This window comes from Lithobates pipiens, unplaced genomic scaffold (genome assembly GCF_037356315.1).
Source record: "Lithobates pipiens isolate NorthernLeopardFrog02 unplaced genomic scaffold, aLitPip1_a1.2 Scaffold_1, whole genome shotgun sequence".
NCBI lineage: Eukaryota > Metazoa > Chordata > Amphibia > Anura > Ranidae > Lithobates > Lithobates pipiens.
Window position 1 is genome coordinate 14,361,586 of NW_027507685.1, and position 21,322 is coordinate 14,382,907.

Genomic DNA, 21,322 nt, shown 5'->3' on the forward strand with positions numbered 1-21,322 from the left:
GTCTACCAATTCATGCTAAAAACAGAGGGTTTCAAAATTATAGAGTTAGGACCGCAGTACACAGAGGACTGCAGCTTCCACATATATTTGCAAATGTGTGCAATAAAACCCTCTGTTTTTAACTTGAATTGTTAGACAGAGTCAATTTAATTTTATTGATTTAATTTCATTTTATTGAAATGTCACAGAGTGACATTTCATTAAGTTCTAGAGGTTGCAGCACAGTATGAGGTGGAGGGCTGTGTCACACTGTGCTGCACTGAAAAAAGTAGCATGCAGTACTTTGTTTAAGCACACACCACTGCAGCGTGGCGGTGTGAACCGACCAGGTAGGAGACAAGACATTTTGACTTGTCTTTGGAGAGGAGACTGCTCTGGAATAGTTGCACAATGCAGTAATACCACATCTGGTGTGAATCAGATTATTTACTTACCTTCTAGGTAAACTAACCCAAATTCCAGGCAAGCAACCATTCTCAAACAAGTGCAGTCATAAAAATAAAAAGGTTTCACCACAAAATTAGCTACTTAGGAAGTATTACCCAATATACCCATGAAGATCACTGGTGTGTGTCTAAAGGCGTTTTCCATGTTCATCAAGAAAATTAGAAACTCTTTGATTTATGCTGATATATAAATACACGATAATGAGCTGTTCCTTCTTTGTAAATGCAGTCTTATGCTTGCAAGCCAGCTCAGAATTTTTTTTTTTTTAGGATGCAACTGCAACTGCAATCTCAGAAGTGCGTTTAAAGAAATCAGACTCAACATACATGAAGGTGATTCTTCAAACCGCACACACACATTTGATGTTTTTCGACTTTCTGATAACAATTCTTCATCTTCTTCTTGTTCTGTCCGTCGGTGTCGATTGCTACAAAGTAAAAATTACAAACTGTTAACATTGTCATAACTATACAAATTTATCACACATAAATAAAGCTGATGTTTAGTTTTACTTTCATTTTAAATAGTTCATTTGGGGCAAGCTGGCCCAATTGAACTAATTTCATTCACTAACATGAGTGCCCACTGGGCACACTGCATAAACTGTATGTAGCCTCAGCTACATACAGTATACAGCACTGTGTTCCAGGTTTGAGACAAGACCTTCCTGTTTCGCATCCGGAACTAAAAAGCATCAGCAGAGCGTCACTCAGCCATTCATAAGCAGCTTTGTATTCTATCAATGTATAAAAAGCTTTCTCTGATTGGCCAATTCAGAAAGGCAGGCTGATGACACCACGATCACCGATAGAATACAAAACTGCATATGAATGGCTGAGTGCCCAATCTCGACGCTACTTTGTCCCGGTGTGAGACAGGAAGGTCTCGTCTCAAACCCAGAATGGAGTGCTGTATACCATATGTAGCTGAGGCTACATACAGTTTATACAACATGCCCAGCAGTGAAGCAAATAGCTCATTTGGGCCAGCTTGGCCCAAAGAAACCATTTAAAGTGAACCTAAACTTGGACATCAGCTTTAATCTGTGAATACAGACTGAGTCCGGTATTAAATGTAGAGGTGCACCGTATGGAAATTTTGGTGCTGAAGCCAAAAATTCAGGATGCACTTGGCCGAAACCGAAAATGACAGTTTTATATATATATATTTAGATATATTATTGTATTATAATTAACTTTTAATTAGTATCGTGAATTTAAATGATCAAGAATTTATTATTACACTTTGTATGTCGATTATTAAAATATTTTGGCGCTAGGTCTGTACTAATTTTTCAAGAATTTATTATTGGCCATTATTGGCACCTTTAGAGCAAGAAGAGTGCATCCCTTTAAATTATATGTATGTCTTCACACTGGTCCATTGCGCTTCCATTGTGGTGTTAAAAATCTTGCTTGCTGCATTATTGGTCAGTTAAAAAAAAAATTGCACCAAAAACGCACCTCCCCGTGCTTTGAAAACGTGCACCTCAAATGCATTGAAAACACAGAAAGAATGCATCAATAACGCATCTGTTTGATGCAATTTTTTAGTCACATGACCTATGAAAAACACACCATAAGCAGAGTAAAATTGTGATAAAATCGCAGCAAAATCACATGCATTTTCAGCACCATTAATGGGCACCTTTTTCTCCATCGGCCAAAGATGATATGTTTCGCCGCTAAAATATCGGTGCATCTCCAATTAAAAGTAAAATAAAAGTCTGGTACAGATCTGCACAGAAATCAATCAGCTTCCAGTTTTTTTTTGTCAAAGCGTAAGTGAGCAAACTGAACTTAGAAGCTGATTGGCTACCATGCACAGCTGCACCAGATTTTGCACGCTCCCGTTTTAGTAAATCAACCCCCATTGTATTTTAACACACATTTACTGATGTAAATTATCAGAGTCAATTAACCACTTGCCGACCAGTCGCCGCAGTATATACTGTGGCAGGGTGGCTCTATTGCACGAATCGTCATACCGGTACGGTGCTTCAGTCATGTCCACTCCCCCCACAGTTAGAAACAACTGCCTAGGGAACAGTTACCCCTTGATCGTGTTAACCCCTTCCCTGCTAGTGCCATTTATACAGTGATCAGTGGATATTTTTAGCTCTGATCTCTGTAATGTTGCTGGTCCCAAAAAAAGTGTCAAAAGTGTCCGATCTATCCACAGCATTGTCGTAGCCCCACTAAAAATCACTAATCACCGTCATTACTAGTAAAAAAATAAAATGCCATAAATCTATCCCCTATTTTGTAGACGCTATAACTTTTGCGCAAACCAATCAATATACACATATTGGTTTTTTTTTTTTATCAAAAATATGTAGAAGAATACATGTTGGTCTAAATTGATGAATAAATGTTTTTTTTTTGGATATGTGTTATAGCAAAAAGTAAAAAAATATAATGTTTTTTTTTTTTTTAAATTGTTGGCCTTTTTTGTTTATAGCGCAAAAAATAAAAACCGCAGAGGTGATCAAATACCACCAAAAGAAAGCTCTATTTGTGGGGAAAAAGGGACATCAATTTTATTTGGGTACAGTGTCGCACTCCCGTGCAATTGTCGGTTAAATCAACACAGTGCCAGATTGCAAAAAATGGCCTAGTCATTAATGAGGTAAATCCTTCTGGGACTGAAGTGGTTAAAATCACTTGCACTTAGCAACTTTATATGTATAGGGATGGCTCCTAAAATTTTGGAATCAACTTCTAGCAATGACACTTAGGGAGAGAGGGAGAGAGAGGGAGAGGGAGAGAGAGAGAGGGAGAGGGAGAGAGAGAGAGAGAGAGAGGGAGGGAGAGGGAGAGAGAGAGAGAGAGAGAGAGAGAGAGAGAGAGAGAGAGAGGGAGAGGGAGAGGGAGAGAGAGAGAGAGAGAGAGAGAGGGAGAGGAAGAGGGAGAGAGAGAGAGAGAGAGAGAGAGAGAGGGAGAGGGAGAGGGAGAGAGAGAGAGAGTGTACTTTTTTACATATTATAAATGTTTTATTTTAATTTACATACTCTCCAACAGACAGTAAGGTTTGTTTTTCATCTTTCTTTATCCTGGGGCGTCCTAATTTCACTTTGAGGGGAGAAGTTGGTGACTTCTGCGAAGCTGGTTGAATGAAATGTGCAAACAGCTCTGTCTGCTTGAGAAGGAATTCAAATCTCTTTGAACAATCTGTTTTCTAGAATACAATACAAATTGGTATATTTTAAAAATCCATCATCAAATTGTCACATTGTTCACATCTAGCAACTAATAAGCATTGTAATTTTGTAAACATTCCAATACATTTGGGTTATAGTGTTGTCATTTCTTTCAAATATACAGCATTTTCAATACGCCAATAGAGGGCAGCAAAGTTTAAGCAGGATAACTATATGGCATGGCAAGAAACCTATTTCTTTTCTGAACTATTACTAATTATTAGAAATTATTCAGAACATTGCACAAAGAATTGAAGATGTGAAGATTATAGCTATGGTGCAAAATACTTAGACTACTGTGTGCTGGGCAGCACAGTGGTGAGGTGGTTAGCACTTTTACCTAGCAGCAATAGGGTCACTGGTTCAAATCCCAACCGCGACACCATCTGCCTGGAGTTTGCATGTTCTCCCTGTGCCTGCACGGGTTTCCTCCGTGTACTCCAGTTTCCTCCCACAATCCAAAGACATGCTGGTAGGTTAATTAGACCTTGTCTAAAAAACAAAATTGGCCTTAATATGCATATGTGTATGTCAATGTTGTATGTGTTTATAAGCGTGTCAGGACCTTACGGGGTAAAGGACCACACAAAAAGCCACAGATGGACTCTGGTGGCAAGAAAGCACCCTGAAGCGATTCAGTTTGCATAGGTAGCACTATACATACGTATAATTCCTGTATTCCTACATATAGAGGATTGTGTGATTCTTAGTTTATAATGACAGGGACGAAAAAAAAGTAAATATGATTTTTTTTTTTTTTTTTTTATGAATACTATTGGGCCTCTTTATAGATAATGCTGCTTTCTCCTCTCTCCAACCTGCAAAGCATCACTGGAAACACTCTACACAGTGTGCCAGAATTTTGCTGTTTTTTTTTTTTGTTTTTTTAGGAGGTTGAAATATCTTATTAGAAGTGGGAAGGGTCCAAAAAAGGGCGGGGTCTGGAGCCCCCACAACCTAACACTTCAACAGCCGCCACTGCCTTGAGTGGTAGTGCTTTTAGTTGCAGTAATAGTAAAACTGTCATGTTTCATTGCACTACTGTTGCACAATCAAGCAAAAAGCAAGAGTGGTTTTGTTCCACACTTCACATCCCCAAAACAGCAATATATGCAAAGTACATTGTTTAGTTGGTGCTAGGAACAATTCCCAAAAAGTTGGTAGCTGTGTAAAATCTACATACAAACAGAATTCAATGATTTTCAAATCTCATAAACCCATATTTTATTCACAATAGAAAAAAAAAACATAATAAAAGTTTAAACTGAGAAAATGTATAATTTTAAGATAAAAATAAGGTAATTATGAAATTGATGGCAGAAACACATCTCAAAAATGTGGGACAGGGCCATGTTGATCACGGTGTAGCATTTCCTCTTCTTTTGACAACACTCTGTAAATGTCTGGGAACCGAGACCAGTTGCTGGAGTTTTCGGAGAGGAATGTTGTGCCATTCTTGCCTGATATAGGATTCTAACTGCTCAACAGTCCTGGGTCTTCTTTGTCTTTGACGCCAAATATTTTCAATTGATGGAAGGTCTGGACTACAGGCAAGCCAGTTAAGCATCGGGACTCTACTACTACGAAGTCATGCTTTTGTTATACAGTAAATGCAGCATTCTGTTTAACATTGACCTGCTGAAATATACAAGACCTTCCCAAAAAAACTATGCTGCTCTAAATCCTGGCTATATCTTTCAATATCTTTCAATATTTATGGTGCCTTTCCAGATATGCAAGCTGCCCGTTCCATATGCACCAATGCACCATTTTAAATGTGCTTTGGTCCAGAGCAGATATGGCTTCTTTGCATGATAAAGCTTTAACTTGCATATTTGGATGACACGTGAGCTGTGCTCACAGACAAAGATTTTTGGACTTATTCCTGAGCCAATGCAGTGATGTCCACCGCAGAAGTATGTTTCTAAGGCTGAGGCTGCCAACCAAATACAATGGACCCAGGAACTGACAGAAACATACCAAACCTTGAAATCCAAGGGGAGTCAGTCCAGGATCCAGGCCATTCTGGGTCTGCCCCGCCAAATTACCAAAAAGGATATGCTGTCCTTTCTTGGCATGATAAATTACTGCAGGCAATGGATTCCTGACTGTTCTCATTAAGACAACATATTTAGAACTGCTGTTTATAAGCAGTTTTAAAAAATCTGTTGTTTTCAAAAGCATAGATAATCACACAAGGGTATTTGTAACTATACTTATTATAAATATATTTTTTTGCCAAAATGTGGGATATTAATAGTACAATCTACATTCCATCCAGCCTCTGGAAATGCAGGAAACAAACAGTGAAAATGAAAACCAAAGACAGTCTGAATTTAACTACAAGGTTGCTTCCTGTCTACTCTAATTGTGAACTTTTGGAGAGACAAAGAAACAAGCAGGTTATGTTAAGGTTACAACATTAGTCAATTACTTCTGCATTGTTAGCCCAGTGTTCCCGCCACTAGATTTCTTTCCCGTCAACTGCACACTGCAAATACTTGTTCAATATAGCGAACACTTTCACTCTGTTCTTCAAAAACAGTCATAACTAAAGTCAAATATGTATCAGCAACATCAATCATGTTATATGCCTTTCAAATAATGTAAAAAAAAATAGCATGGGCCTTTAGCAATGTAGTTGAATAAAATTACTAAGGACAAGGAGGTGTATTAAAATGTCATGTCCAAAGCAATATTCATGTTTTTAGGGTTCATGTGTTAACAGGTTTTAAACATTTTGATGTCAATTTTCTGAATATAATTTTATTTGAATGTTTTTCAAGTGATTGCCCTAGTAATTACAGCCCAACTCTAAGGCCGCGTACACACGGGCGGACTGTTCGCCCAACTTTGTCCGCTGAACAGTGTTTGGGCGGACAGTCCGCTCGTGTGTGGGCTTTCAGCGGACAGTTTCAGCGGACAGTTGGACGGACAAGGTTTTTCGGAAATTCCGAAAAACTGTCCGCTGAAACCTTGTTTGAGCGAACAGTCCGCCCGTGTGTAGGCTTGTTCGTCAAACAAAGTTGCGCGCATGCTCAGAAAGGATTTTCACGCCGAAAGCTATAATGCAGTGTATAGGACGTCGTATTTTTCGTCCCGTCGTACGTGCCGTTCACGTCATCGCGCACGGTTTCAGCAAACTGTTCGTCCGTCGTGTGTGGCCATGTCCGTCCATGCTAAGTTTGAGCGGACTGTTTGCCGAAACTGTTGGACGGACAAAGTTGGGCGAACAGTCCGCGCGTGTGTACGCGGCCTTAGAAAAACATTTTTTAAGATTTCAATAGAATGTGTAATGCCCTGTACACACGGTCGGAAATTCTGACGGAAAAGGTCCGATCGGATTTTCCGACAATATAATCCGATCGTGTATGGGCTCTACCAGACTTTTTCTGTCGGAACTTCCGACAGAAAAAATTTGAGAGCAGGATCTCAAATTTTCCAACAACAAAATCCGATCTGACTTTTTCCGATCGTTTGTAGAGAATTCCAATCGGACAAAGTGCCACGCATGCTCAGATCAAATTACGAGACCAAAGCTATTGGCTACTAGCCGCAACGTAGTCCCGTCGCAACAAACAAACGTCATCACGTTCCGAACGATCGGATTTTCCGACAACTATGTCTGACCGGGTGTATGCAACACCAGTTTCGGACAAAATCTGTCTGAAAAAAATCAGACGAATTTTGTTGTCGGAATGTCCGACCGTGTGTACAAGGGCTTAGAGCAGGGAACCTCAAACTACGGCCCTCCAGCTGTTGCGGAACTACACATCCCATGAGGCATTGTAAAACTCTGACATTCACAGACATGAGTAGGCATGATGGGAATTGTAGTTCCTGAACAATTGGAGGGCTGTAGTTTGAAGACCCCTGGCTTAGAGTCAGAACTTATGTACATTTTTTATTGCTGTCTAAGTTCTTATTGAGAAAATGTTTTTCCACTACCTGTTCCCCCAATACAACAAATTGGGGGTACAGGCATCTTTGGGACAGAAAGGCACACACAGCATTAAAACAATGTCAGAAGTTCTAACCCTTCCCAACGCTTTTTAGTTTTTGTCTGTGTCTCAGTTGATGAGATTTCCCATCACTTCCTGTCCTGAGAGGAAGCGAGAGGAGATCTCCCTATCAGGCAGAGAAGGCAATAAATTTGACAGAGGTATTTACTCTTTTCCACTCTATCCAAAAGTTTTGAAGTTTTGACTGGCAATTTTTTAATGTTTTAAAGGAAACAAAGTTTTGTAACTTAAAGTCAATAATTCACTACTTCCGGGCCCATGTTACAATGTTGTAAATGACCCATACCCAATTTCCTGACATTAGGGTTGTACAGTGGTTATTAAAAAAAAAAAAAACATGCATACCAGTAAAAAATGGTGCTGGGTGAAGAGAAAAAGGCAACATAGTGGATGACAAAGGGCCAAACTGCTGATCATATCACCTAAGGATATGTTTTACCAAGAATATCACCTTATCACCAAAACACAAAGCTTTTCAATTGAAAATGCTAGCTGTCTGGTTGTCATGCTGACCCTCTGGCTTCAATACTCCAAAACACTGACCTCATAGTTTCATAGTTAGTTAGGTTGAATAAAGACACCAGTCCATCCAGTTCAACCTGAGTGAGTGTCTACAATTGTCCCTACCCCTGTACATTGCACACTCACATCAGTCCCTACAATCAAGGAGCCCCCAGTCCAAGGTCCCCACTCATATACTAGGGCCAATCTTGGACAGAAGCCAATCAACCTACCTGCATGTCTTTGGATTGTGGGAGGAAACTGGGGTACCCGGAGGAAACCCACGCAGGCACAGGGAGAACATGCAAACTCCAGGCAGGTAGTGTCGTGGTTGGGATTTGAACCAGCAACCTTCTTACTGCTAGGTGAGAGTGCTAACCACTACACCACTGTGCTGCCCACAGGGAGAAACATGTAGATAAAGGGCTTCTACTTTTCCGTGACTCAAAATATTCTGAAGCCATTGGTTCAGCATAAATCTTACTCTGACTCCATGCTAAAAATAACAGAAACTGCTGGTCTAGTGATATGTCAGTGAAAAACAATTAATGAAGGTCTTTACACAGAAAAAAATGTGTAGTACCCTGTGCAAAATGTGATGTTATTTTGCATGATGTAGTGGAGGCAATAACTATGATCAACACATTTATTAGTTAAAGCACTGAGCACTGGCCTTCCTCCCACTGTATGAAAGTAGGTAGGTAAAGTTTTCATTGCCTTCATTTGGTGATTTCAGTATCTTCAAATTTTAGTAACTCCATGGTTCTGTCATTTTCTAGCAACAACTAATAAAATGTAAAGCTTAACCACTTCCCGTGCAAGGTACATCATATGACGTCATAGACCTTGAGTGGTGATATCTGAATGATGCCTGCAGCTACAAGCATCATTAAGATATCATTTTTTTCAGCTGCTGATTCTGTGTACCATAAGAACAATCATATCGGCAGTTCAGCCACCTGATCCTTCTTACAGGCTGCGGGAGGGGTGGTCAGGTGCTTCTCCAGTCTCACCCATGCCAATGGCGATCCGGAGAATGAATTGTTTTCGCCGCCGGAAGTTGCGCATATAGATTTCCGGTGACCAGATTGTCCCCAGTCATCTGTATGACCCTCGGAGGCCCAGCCTTGACATATTTTGTATGGACTGTTTTCAATAAAGGAGTGCGGCCATCTGGATTGTTTCTTTTTCTACAGATGTGGGGTCAATAAGACCCCACATCTCTCCATATAGAGGACCTGTCACGCACAATTTGTATTATGTTTACATTCCTTGTAATAGCAATAAAAGTGATAAAAAAAATGTTTTTAATGAGAAAGCAGAAAATTTTTAAAAAATGTTAAAGAATAAAAAAAAAAAGAAAAAGCACCCTCGTCCCCGCGCACAGAAGTGAACACATACGTAAGTCACGCCCACATATGTTAACGACGTTCAAATCACACGTGAGGTATCACCACGTGCGTTAGAGCAAGAGCAACTATTCTAGCCCAAGACCTTCTCTGCCACTCTAAACATGTAACCTGTAAAAAAAGTTTAAAGTGTCGCCTATGGAGATTTTTAATTACTGAAGTTTGGCGCCATTCCACGAGTGTGCGCAATTTTAAAACGTGACATGTTAGGTCTCCATTTACTCAGCAGAACATCATCTTTCACATTATGTAAAAACAATTGGGTTAACGTTACTGTTTTTGTTTTCTTTATTCATTTGAAAAATCGCTGCGCAAATACCGTGTGAAATAAAAAGTTGCCACGACCGCCATTTTATTGCCTAGGGTCTTTGCTAAAAAAAAAAAAAAACATATATAATGTTTGGGGGTTCTGAGTATTTTTCTAGATTTCGTTTTTTAATGATTTTTACATGTAGGAACGAAGTGGCAGAATTGGCCTGGGTTGGGAAGTCGTTAAATCTCACTATTAGCATTGAGTACCTACAACATACTTTCCTTTAGTTTTCACATGACCCCATTCTTTCAGTGTACACAAGATAAGATTTCACTACAAAATACACTAGTACATTTAAAAACATTACTCCAGTATGTACCAACATTGTAGTGTATGTTTCATGTCAAAATTCAAGCTTGTCAATTAGTCTCAACAAACCTTATCAGTCAGTTAACTAGAGTGTTCCACGAAACTGATAGAAGCTGACAAAGGCTGTTTTAAAAAAGAATGGGTACTGACAATTTCCTCGCTTGCTCCCTCTCTAACTTTCCTTGTCACATCCTGTTCGTAAAATTTGTGCTTCCTGCTATTGTGTTCCTTCAAGCCATTTATTTAACAGTATATTTAACTGTCTGTTGGCCCACTCACACAACACTTACCATCTTTTCTTCATATTCAGGATCCACTTCCTTTTCAGGACGCTGAGCTTTAGGAGGGAGTTTCAGCTGAAAGGGGGGACCATTTTTCTAGAACAAGATAATTTAAAGAGAATTACACATTACAATGTACAAAGCAGCAACACATTATACTGAATTCCAGGAATGTTTTTTTTTTTTTTTTGCATGGTTACATTTGTCCAGTTTCACACTTCCTGTCCTAGGGTGGCAATGCAGCTCCCCGATAGATACAGTGGGGAAAGAAGTAATTATTTGATCCCCTGCAGTTTTTGTACGTTTGCCAACTTACATAGAAATGAAGGGTCTATAATTGTTATCATAAGTGTATTTTAAATGATAGAGACAGAATATCAAAAATCCTGAAAAAAAAACACAAATGTTATAACTTGAGTTGCAGTTCAGTGAGTAAAATAAGTATTTGATCCCCAAGCAAAACATGATTTGGTACTTGGCGGAGAAACCCTTGTTGGCAAGCACAAGTTAAAAAAGTTTCTTGTAGTTGGTTACCAGGTTTGCACACATCTCGGGAGGGATTTTGGTCCACTCTTCTTTATAGATCGTCTCTAAATCCTTAAAGGGGTTGTAAATCCTCATTTGTTTTAGTCCTGTATTCTCCCGCCAGAGACACACTCTTTCTCTCTGCCCAGGGTTCCCGGCTCTTGATTGATAGCAATGCAACCATTGGCTCCCACTGCTGTCAATCAAATCCAATGATGTGGGCAACATTTGGCATCTATGGACGCTGAAAGCACACCCCCCAAGGTAACCTCCCAGGACAGTGCTTCTCCTAGGGGTTATACGATGCGGGGAGGAGCTACCAGTTCTGCCGGGGGACCCCAGAGGTCAAGGATCAGGGCCACTCTGTGCAAAACAAACTGTACAGTGGAGGTATGACATATTTGCTATTTAAAAAAAAAATTTAAATGAAGCCTCATGCCCAGTACACACGATCGGACATTCCGACAACAAAACCGTGGAATTGTGTTCGAAGGATGTTGGCTCCAACTTGTCTTGCATGCACGCTGTCACACAAATGTTGGCCAACAATTACGAACGTAGTGACATACAAGACGTACGTGATATCTCCATTACGAACGCTTTTACAAGACTGAACACTTCCAGCTAGTACTTGATTCCGAGCATTCATGAACTTTTGTGCACAAGATCAGAAAGTCTGACAACAAAGTTTTGTTGGCAGAAAATTTGAGAACCTGCTAGCCAACATTTGTTTGTGGAAAGTGAACCAACAAATGTTCGATGGTGCATACACAGGGTCTGACTTTCCGCCAACAAGCTCATATCCAACATTTGTTTTGAAATATTCGATCGTGTGTACAGGGCATTACAATCACTTTACGGTTTCTTGGCTGTTGCTTGGCAACTTGAAGTTTCAGCTTCCTCCATACATTTTCTATAGGATTAAGTCTGGAGACTGGCTAGGCCACTCCATGACGTTAATGTGCTTCTTCTTGACCAAATCCTTTGTTGCCTTGGCGGTATGTTTTGGGTCATTGTCATGCTGGAAGACCCAACTTCAATGTTCTGGCTGAGGGAAGAAGGTTCTCATCCAAGATTTTCCAATATAGCCCTGTCCATTGGCACCTCAATGTGGCAAAGTTGGCCTGTACCTTTAACAGAGAAACAGCCCCAAAGCATAATGTTTCCACCTCCGTACTTGACTGTAGGGATGGTGTTCTTAGGGTCATAGTCAGCATTTTTCTTCAAGTAAACACAGCGAGTCAAGTTAATGCCAAAGAGCTCAATTTTGGTCTCATCTGAAAACAGGACTTTCTCCCAATCCTTCTCTGAATAATTTAGATTAGGAGTCAACCGATATAGTTTTTTTAGGGCTGATACCGATTCCCAATATTTCCAGTATCAGCAATATTCTTTACATGTGAAGTTTTTATTTTTACATTGTCCTTTTAAATTATTATTTTTTTAGTACTTTTATTGTTGTCACAAAGAATGTAAGCATCCCTTGTAACAGTAATAGGCAGTGACAATTAGGCTCGGTTCACACAGGGGCGACTTGTACAGGCGACTTCGCCGCCTGACAAGTCGCTCCCCGTTCTGTACTACGGAACCGTTCTAATAGGAGCGACTCAAGTCGCTTCGACTTAGAAAAAAGGTTCCTGTACTACTTTTGCGGCGACTTCGGGCGACTTGCATTGACTTCTATACAGAAGTCGTTTTGCAAGTCGCCGCTGAGGTCGCGGCAGGTCGCGGCGCTGCAAGTCGTGCCGCGTACTGTGTGAACCGAGCCTTACTCCTCTGCGCTTCAAAGTATTTAAAACGTCACAATCAGCGTTTTAAATACTTTCTATTTTTTAAAACTGGTAAAGGCGCCAGTAATCCGTAAGTGATGTCATGACATTGCGCACAGATTGCTAGATGCAAGAACCGAACAAAGCCTATCTGGCTTTGTTCAAATCTTCGGCCAGACGGGACATACCGGCTGGCTGCTCGGACCTCCTGGTGGGACAGGACAGCCCGGGCAGAGCAGCGGAAGGCAGTGGGAGAGGGGGCGGGGGGATGTCCCCTCCCGCTGCTTGTAATAACAGTCGAGCGGTTGCTGAGCCGCATCGGTTGTTATTACAAGAAAGCTGAGTGTCCTTCTAAAGAATGGCATCGAGTTGATGCCTGCAGGCATGATCCCGGTACGACCCCTTGAAGCAATATAGGTATCATCGGTAGGTTTGTGGCCAATAGTGATGCTTCAAAAAAGTTATTGGCAGCACCGATAATTGGTCGACCCCTAATTTAGATGTTCATTGGCAAACTTCAGACTGGCCTGTACATGGGCCTTCTTAAGGAGGGGGACCTTGCGGGCGCTGCAGGATTTCAATACATGGCGGCGTATTGTGTTACCAATGGTTTGTTTGGTGACTGTGGTCTCAACTGCCTAGATCATTCACAAGTTCCGCTCGTGTAGTTCTGGGCTTTTCTCATGATCACCCTTACCCCATGAAGAAAAATCTTGCATGAAGCTCCAGGCCGAGAGCGATTGATGGTTATTTTGTGTTACTTCCATTTGCGAATAATCACTCCAACAATTGTCTCCTTCTCACCAAGCTTCTTGCTGATAGTCTTGTAGCCCATTCCAGCCTCGTGCGGGTTTACAATCTTGTCTTTGAAGTTCTTTGACAGTTCTTTGATCTGACCCATGATGGTGAGGTTTGAATGGAAGAAAGATTCTGTAGACAGCTGTCTTTTATACACATAATGAGGTGTCGTTAGGAGTACCTTCTTAAATTGACAGGAAAATCTGTGTACCACATGAGCACATACTGTAGCCAGTCTGTGGGAGCCAGAATTATTGTTGGTTGGTAGGGGATCAAATATTTAACTCACTGAACTGCAACTCAACTTATAACATTTGGCTTTTTCTGGATTTTTGGTTGATATTCTGTCTGTATCATTTAAAATTCTCCTATGATAAAAAAAAAATTATAGACCTTCCATTTCTTTGTAAGGGGGCAAACTTACAAAATCTGCAGGGTATCAAATAATTATTTTCCCCACTGTACAGTACAGTAAGTAAACATTGTCACTCTAGGACGTGCATTACGGGCAGGATCATCTGCCCAAAATAAAGGGGGAAAATTGAATGAAGTGACTACATCCAAGGACTGGTAAGCTGCAATCTAGGACTCCTTCACATGGCCGTTAAACCACATACACTGGATTCCAGCGTAAAGTATCAGAGGATTCCTGCTGCTGGAATTACAGGTGCATGCAAACAGCAGCCTATATAAACTAATGAAAGGCTGACAGTGGCCTCCACTGTACACATGTAGCCACACAGCAAGTGGTTATGTGCAGTTAGGGACAAACGTAACTGCTGTTTTATCAACTACCTTTGTGAGTATTTGAGGAGATTTTCATAAAAATATATTGATGGTGCTGCACAAGGGTCTTTTAGTGATAATGATAGCCCTAAAAAAAAAAAAAAAAATCTTCTTACTATGGGTGGCGATGCCTAATATGTATTGCGCAATCATAGTTTATGTATCACTGTGGGGCATATGCACACATTTGCGCGTTATGCATGAGTGTGGAGGCGGGGGGGGGGGGTCAGTTGAGGGTTTTAATCGGTTTTAACCACTTGCTTACTAGGCACTTAAACCCCCCTCAGTCCCAGACCAATTTTCAGCTTTCAGCGCTGATGCACTTTGAATGACAATTGCGCGGGCATACAACACTGTACCCAAATTACATTTTTATAATTTTTTTCCCACAAATAGAGCTTTCTTTTGGTGGTATTTAATTACAGCTCGGAGTTTAATTTTTTGCTAAACAAATAAAAAAAATGCAAAAAAAAAAAAAATCATGTTTAATAGTTTGTTATAAAATTTTGCAAACAGGTAATTTTTCTCCTTTATTGAAGTGCGCTGATGAGGCGGCACTGATAGGCTGCACTGGTGGGCACTGATAGGCTGCATTGGTGGGCACTGATAGGCTGCACTGGCGGGCACTGATAGGCATAGTTAAGGCGGCACTAATAGGCACAGATAAGGTGGCACCGATAGGCACAGATAAGGCAGTACTGATGGGCACAGATAAGGCAGCACTGATGGGCAAAGATGGGCACGGATGGGTGGCACTAAGGGGCACTGATAGGTACCACTGATAGATGGGACTGATGGGCACTGATAGGTGGCACTGATAGGTGGCTCTGATAGGTGGCACTGCTGGGCACTGATGGGCGGCACTGCTGGGCACTGGTAGATGACACTGATGGGCACGGATATGTGGCACTGGGGTGCAGCACCGTTGTTGAGGCAGATTGCGGGCACTGTGGGTGGCACTGCTGGGTGGCACTGTGGGCACTGCTGGGTGGCACTGACGGGGGCACTTATGTTTTATTAAGGTGGCACTGGCAGGGGGCAGGTGGGCACTGGCAGGGCTGGCCGTGATCGGGACATCAGCCACCGGTGATCGGCTCTTTTTTTTTCTCCTCGCTCTGTCAGCGCGAGGAGGAATAATAGCCGATTACCGGCTCCGTTGCATCACATGATCAGCTGTCATTGGCTGACAGCTGATCACGTGATAAGGGGTCGGGATCGACTCCTTGCTCGGATCAGTGATCAGGCGAGTCTCATAAACTCACCGATCACAGGGGGCGCGCAGGCCGCTCGTGCACGGGACGACGTCAATAGACGTCGTCCCGGCAAAGGAGGTCCGCGCTGTAGCCGTCATTCGGCTATAGCGCGGATCTCAAGTGGTTAATATTTAAAAAATGTAAACCCCTTTTTTCACTAAACATTTGAACCAGGAAATGCTTGGTGTTGAGCACTTTAGGGTTCCCTGCTCTTAGAGAAGATGGGGAATCTGATGTTCATGGTTTTCCTTCCATTTTCATATCCTAACACCACCAAGTGAGCCCCACACACGTGAAAGGAGGCCAGGCAGGGGATACACCATCTCTAACATACAGGAGCGATTGCCTATAAGCCCTTGTACACACGGTCGGAGATTCCAACAACCAAATCCGTCGGATTTTGTCCAAAACTGTTGCATACACACGGTAGGACAAAGTTGTCGGAAAATCCGACGTGATGACGTTATTTCGTTACGACGGGACTACGTTCAGGCTAGTAGCCAATAGCTTTGGTGTAGGAATTTGATCTGAGCATGCGTGGCACTTTGTCCGATCGGAATTCTCTACACATGATCGGAGTATGTCCGATCGGAGCATTTTGTCGGAAAATTTTACCAACAAGTTGGAAAACTTGGTCCGTCGGATACTCCGACAGAAACAGTCCGATGTAGACCACACACAGTCGGAATATCCGACAAAACGGTCCGATCGGACACATTCCGTCTGAATCTCCGACCATGTGTACAAGGGCTTACACTTTTATTTGGCAAACTGAAGGTGGCTGAATAAAAAAAGTAAACAAACTCAGGGCTGCTAATAAAATTGAGTTTGTTTACATCCCAATACTGCCACATTGTAGTGCTAGTAGTAAAAGTGTTAAATCGGGGCTCGAAAAATACCAGGTGCCAGGTCGCCATGGTGACTAGAAATTGTGTTCTGGCATCTGGGTTCACACCTGTGTGTACTGAATTCGCAACGTCATTCAGGTTTCTGTGTAATTTCAGTACAGGTGCGATTTTGGCTCTTTCTCCCTCTCTCCACAACTGCCTCTCACTGACTTCAATGCAAAATCACATCTCATTGACTTCAATGCAAAAACGCGTCCCATTGACTTCAATGCAAAAACGCCTGTCAATAGCAATCCTATGTGAATACTTATCTCGGCATGCCACTCTACTCTATCATTTGCTGGTCTGGAATGCAGCACTACAAAATGGCACAGAACCCTTTTCATAATGACACTCATGCGTACGGATTAAATCTGTGGGAACCACCTCAATAAAAACACATAATATCTAGCTTGTCATGCAAATCTGTGAGTTTGAAACCGAATATGTGTGAACCAGGGTGGCTCCATTCACACCTGGGCGTTTTGGGATTGAGGCAGAATCGCTGCCCGCAATCACTAAATGCAGGTTCAGGTGCAATTATTTTCAATGGCACCTAAAACATGGTGCAGTTTTGCTGTGATTGTCACACGGCAAAACACATCTCATGAAGCTTGTCGCCCCAAAAGAAGCTCCTTCTCCTTTTTAGGTGACAAGCTTTATGCCATGCGAATTGCCACGCAGTAAATTGCATGACAATCGCAGCAGCAAATTGTCTCGTGTGAATTTTTTCACTCTAAAGAAGTCCCTGTTCCTTTTTGGATGACAAGCTTCATGCAATGCAATTTGCTGCAATTGCCCCACAGTAAAACCGCACCACTTTTTAGGTGGCACTAAAAATAATGACACCTGATGCTGTGTTTTGCGATTGTAGTGCAATTTGAGATTGCGGGCAGATTCGCTACAATCTCAAAGCAACCAGGTGTGAACCAGGTCTAATGGAGCAGATTTTTCTCCTATGACAGGTTCCTATTTCCAGCCAGCCTATAACACCGACATATCGGGGGTTATTGGCTGGCCGCTCTGCCGTAAGTTAGGGTTAGGGGGGCGCAAATTACTTGCCTTGTCCTGGGCGCTAACAATGCACGCTAAGTGAAAAAACACTGGCTTCTAACTTTTTTAGCTAGCTCCTAGATTGAAAGCAAATATCACTGATTTGGAGGCCCTGAAATACTAAGATAGAAAGCACAACTCACTCCCCCCCCCCCCCCCCCCCCAAAGGAATGACACCCCAAGGAATTTGATAAAGGTGCATGGTGAGTATTTGGTAGATTTCAGCTCTTAGAATGCCCGAAGGTGGTGATTGGTTTTTCGGGGTCCTGTATGTGGCTGGACTCACACATGTGGTATCCCCATACTCACACATGTGGTATCCCCATTCTAATCAGCAGAAAGTATTTTGTGATGTAATTTCACATACATACATGGTATGTGTAAGCAATATATCATTTAGTGACAACTTTGTGTAAAAAAATAAAAAAAATTATAATAATAATAAATTTGTAATTTTTCAGAAACTTTTGGCAAAAAATGTAATATTCCATGGACTCAACATGCCTCTCAGCAAATACCTTGGGGTGTCTACTTTCCAAAAAGGAGTGATTTAGGGGGTGTTTGAACTGGCCTGGCACTTTATGGCCAACATTAGTAGCTTATGCCATACATCTCCTACTTGTGGTTCCCCGGTGGGACAGAAGAGCCCAAGAAAACCATAGAAGGCAGCAGGACGGAAGGGGGGGGGGGCGTTACTGTTTGTAAAAGCCATTTAGTGGCCACTAGGCTTGCTTCTACATGAAAGCCGACAGCCGGATGAAAAAAACAATACCAAGATGATGCTTACACTTGCATGTATCATCCTAGTAAAACCACTTGAAGTCTAGCAACGTCCTTGTTGGGCACATATTGTAATGTTCTTTTTTTCATGGCGCCTGTGGGCTGAATGACAAAAGAGAACCTAACAGATTCCACATCGATGTGGATGAAGAAATCTCTGCCAGGAAAAGTGCAAAAAAAAATGCCAAAGCATAGGGGCGATCCGCCCACTGACCACTCCAGCCCCCGTGCTTCGGCATATACGTTCTTTTTTTTTTTTACTGCCGTGGTACAATCTCCTCCTACAGCGCTGCAATCACTGACTGAGAGCACAACCTGTTGCTGTCAGAATAAAAAGATCAGTGCTGCAGCTAAATGGCATTCCTGCAAAGCAAATAATGGTTAACAATAAAACACAGTAACAACAGAGCATTAGCTCAATAAAACAACAACTTTTTTTTATTAATATTGCAATCAGTGCCAAAAAAAAAAAAAGTAATATATATATCCCGAAGCATGGGGGCGATCCACTCACTGACCACTCCAGCCCCCATGCTTCGTCATATACATTCTTTTTTGCAGTGGAGAAACTTCCTTCTACAGAGCTGCAATCGCTGACATATGTATTCTGAAAGCACATCCTGTTGCTGTCAGAATAACCAGATCAGTGCTGAAGTTAAATGGCGTTCCTGCAAAGCAAATAACGGTTAACAATAAAACACAGTAACAACAGGACATTAACTCAATAAAAAGACAACTATTTTTGGCTTTTTTTTATGCTTCTTTTAACTTTTTTTGTAACTGTAAATGTTCCAGATTAGGGTCTCTCAAAATGCAATAGCCAGTTTCCTGATTATCTAACATCTTTCGAGACCCTGTGTGCCCTAGACTATGCCATGCTGTACCCTACACTAATACTCCACTAGTGTGTGGTAGCGACGGAAACAGTCCTTGAGGCAGAGACCAGGTTGGCCAGGACAGGAAAGACAAAAATAACGGGTGTCATATTTAAATCTGTCTACTACAGACACAACATCTTTTTTGAGGTGCTCTTTGGGTCGGGGTAACAGGGAGGACATTCGGAAAATGCCTCTTGTGCAGCCTGCTCATTGCATCTGGATTGGGGGTTTGGGCCACAGAACCTTCTAGATACAAAAGGGCTATGATAATCTCTTTCTGAAATTTTAGGAAGGATCCACTTCTTCATGATGCTTTGTATAGTACAAAAGCGTTGAACAAGGCCAATTGGAATAAATATACAGACACTTTCTTGTACCAGCGTCTGGCTTTATGGGAAATTAAGTATGGCGCCATCATTTGGATGTGGAAGTCCACCCCTCCTATGATAAGGTTGTAGTCGGCCTTCTCAATAACACCAGTTGCCGTTGCAATTCGGACTCTGTGAATAGAAGACAGAACGAAGAAATCCTGTTCGTCTTTCCACTTCACTGTAAGCACTGTAAGCAATTCTTTATTTCTCATGCAGGCTCTCTCTCACAAGTCGGGTATTTACAAGCCATTGGGGGAAACCCCGGCGATTAAGTCACACGCTGCCACATATGCCCCTTTCCAAAATCCACTGGTGTCTAAAAAGAGGCACGCTTGTATAAAAATTGTCCACGTACAAGTGGTACCCCTTTCGCAATATAGTCCCAAACAATCTTGCCACTGCTCCCTATGTAATCTGGGCAGTCGTGGGGGGCTCCACATGACTAACTTTTCCCTTGTAAATCAGGAAACTCCATCTATAGCCTGTTGCCCTCTCACAGAGCTTATACATTTTGACCCCATATCTGACATGCTTGCTGGGGAGAAACTGTTTGAAAGCAAGGCAGGCAGAAAAATTAATGAGGGATTCATCTACGCAGACAGCTTGTTGGGCCATATACAAGTCTGCAAATGTTCGGTTAAAATGCATAAATTGCATTATATTCTCGTATCGACCCCTGGTCATGGCAGCAGAGAACACGGGCATATGATGAATTGGGTCTTCGGACCAATATGACCGCAACTAATTCTTTTTAGCAATGCCCAAAAAAGTTTTCAGTGCAGAAACCGAGATACGTTTACATTTGAATTGTCTAACAAGATTTGCATTTGGATTTCCAGTGATAAATTGCTCGGCATATAAATTGCTTTGGTTCACAATCGATCCGAGATGATCTTCCGTGAAAAGCGGCTCAAAAATACCAAGGGGTGTTAAATTAGCTGTTTCCACCTGAATTCCAGGTTGGCCCGTGAATACGAGGGAAATACTGGAACTGCAGAACAGTGGGCTGCCCATCAGGATTCGCGAGTGCATCAGGAAGGGCACTATGGGCTCTACGGCCTGTGTTTGAATTCTTGGTGGCTGCAGGACACTACTTGTGCTAGCCACAGCACCAGCTTGAACTTCACTTATGGAACTCGCCACATCACCAAGTGTTACTGCAATGCTGGTTTGTCTACAACCAGGATGTACTGAGCCGCTGGTGCTCGCCAGTTCACCAAAAGGTAGAGCAGCACTAGTACTGGCACTCTGCTGCATACAGGAATCATCATGCGATTGTACCACCTCAGCAACCTGGGCACGGGGTTGGGTCAGGCTCTGACCTTAGCAAGGACCTCTTCTCCATCCATTGTCTGAGCTATCTGTCAGGGGTCTGTTGCTCTCTACAGGTTCTTATAATGAGCCTGACTCTGACAATAAGGACTCCCCATCGCTCTCATCTGTCATGCTCAGTATCCTGTAGGACTTTTCACTAGTGTACCTTTCGTTGGATATTTTGGCCACCAAATTTACAGGTACCTAGGGCAACTCACAGGTAAAAAAAAAGCACCTGGCTGTCAGGGACTGTTTGAAACACTGCAAATAAAATTTACCTGCTAATGCTGCGGTTTTGTGTGTATCATAAGTAACAGTGACCTATTGACACTGATGGGAGTGGGGGGGGCGGAGGAGCTAAACGCAGGTGATGGCAGCTGTCGGGGTGATTCCGGTAAACACTGCGCTTTTGGGGACACTATACTAT

The 21,322-nt window shown here is 42.1% G+C and overlaps 1 protein-coding gene across 1 annotated transcript in view; it reads right to left on the minus strand.

The window, feature by feature from the left end:
• SMARCA1 (SNF2 related chromatin remodeling ATPase 1) overlaps nt 1-21,322 on the minus strand; it is a 264,681-nt gene that overhangs the window by 232,520 nt on the left and 10,839 nt on the right. The window contains exons 2-4 of the mRNA XM_077478748.1: nt 10,491-10,577; nt 3,458-3,624; nt 774-874 (exon numbers count right to left, since the gene is read on the minus strand). Coding sequence (XP_077334874.1) covers nt 774-874; nt 3,458-3,624; nt 10,491-10,577 — 355 coding nt within the window. The remainder of the gene's footprint in view (nt 1-773; nt 875-3,457; nt 3,625-10,490; nt 10,578-21,322) is intronic.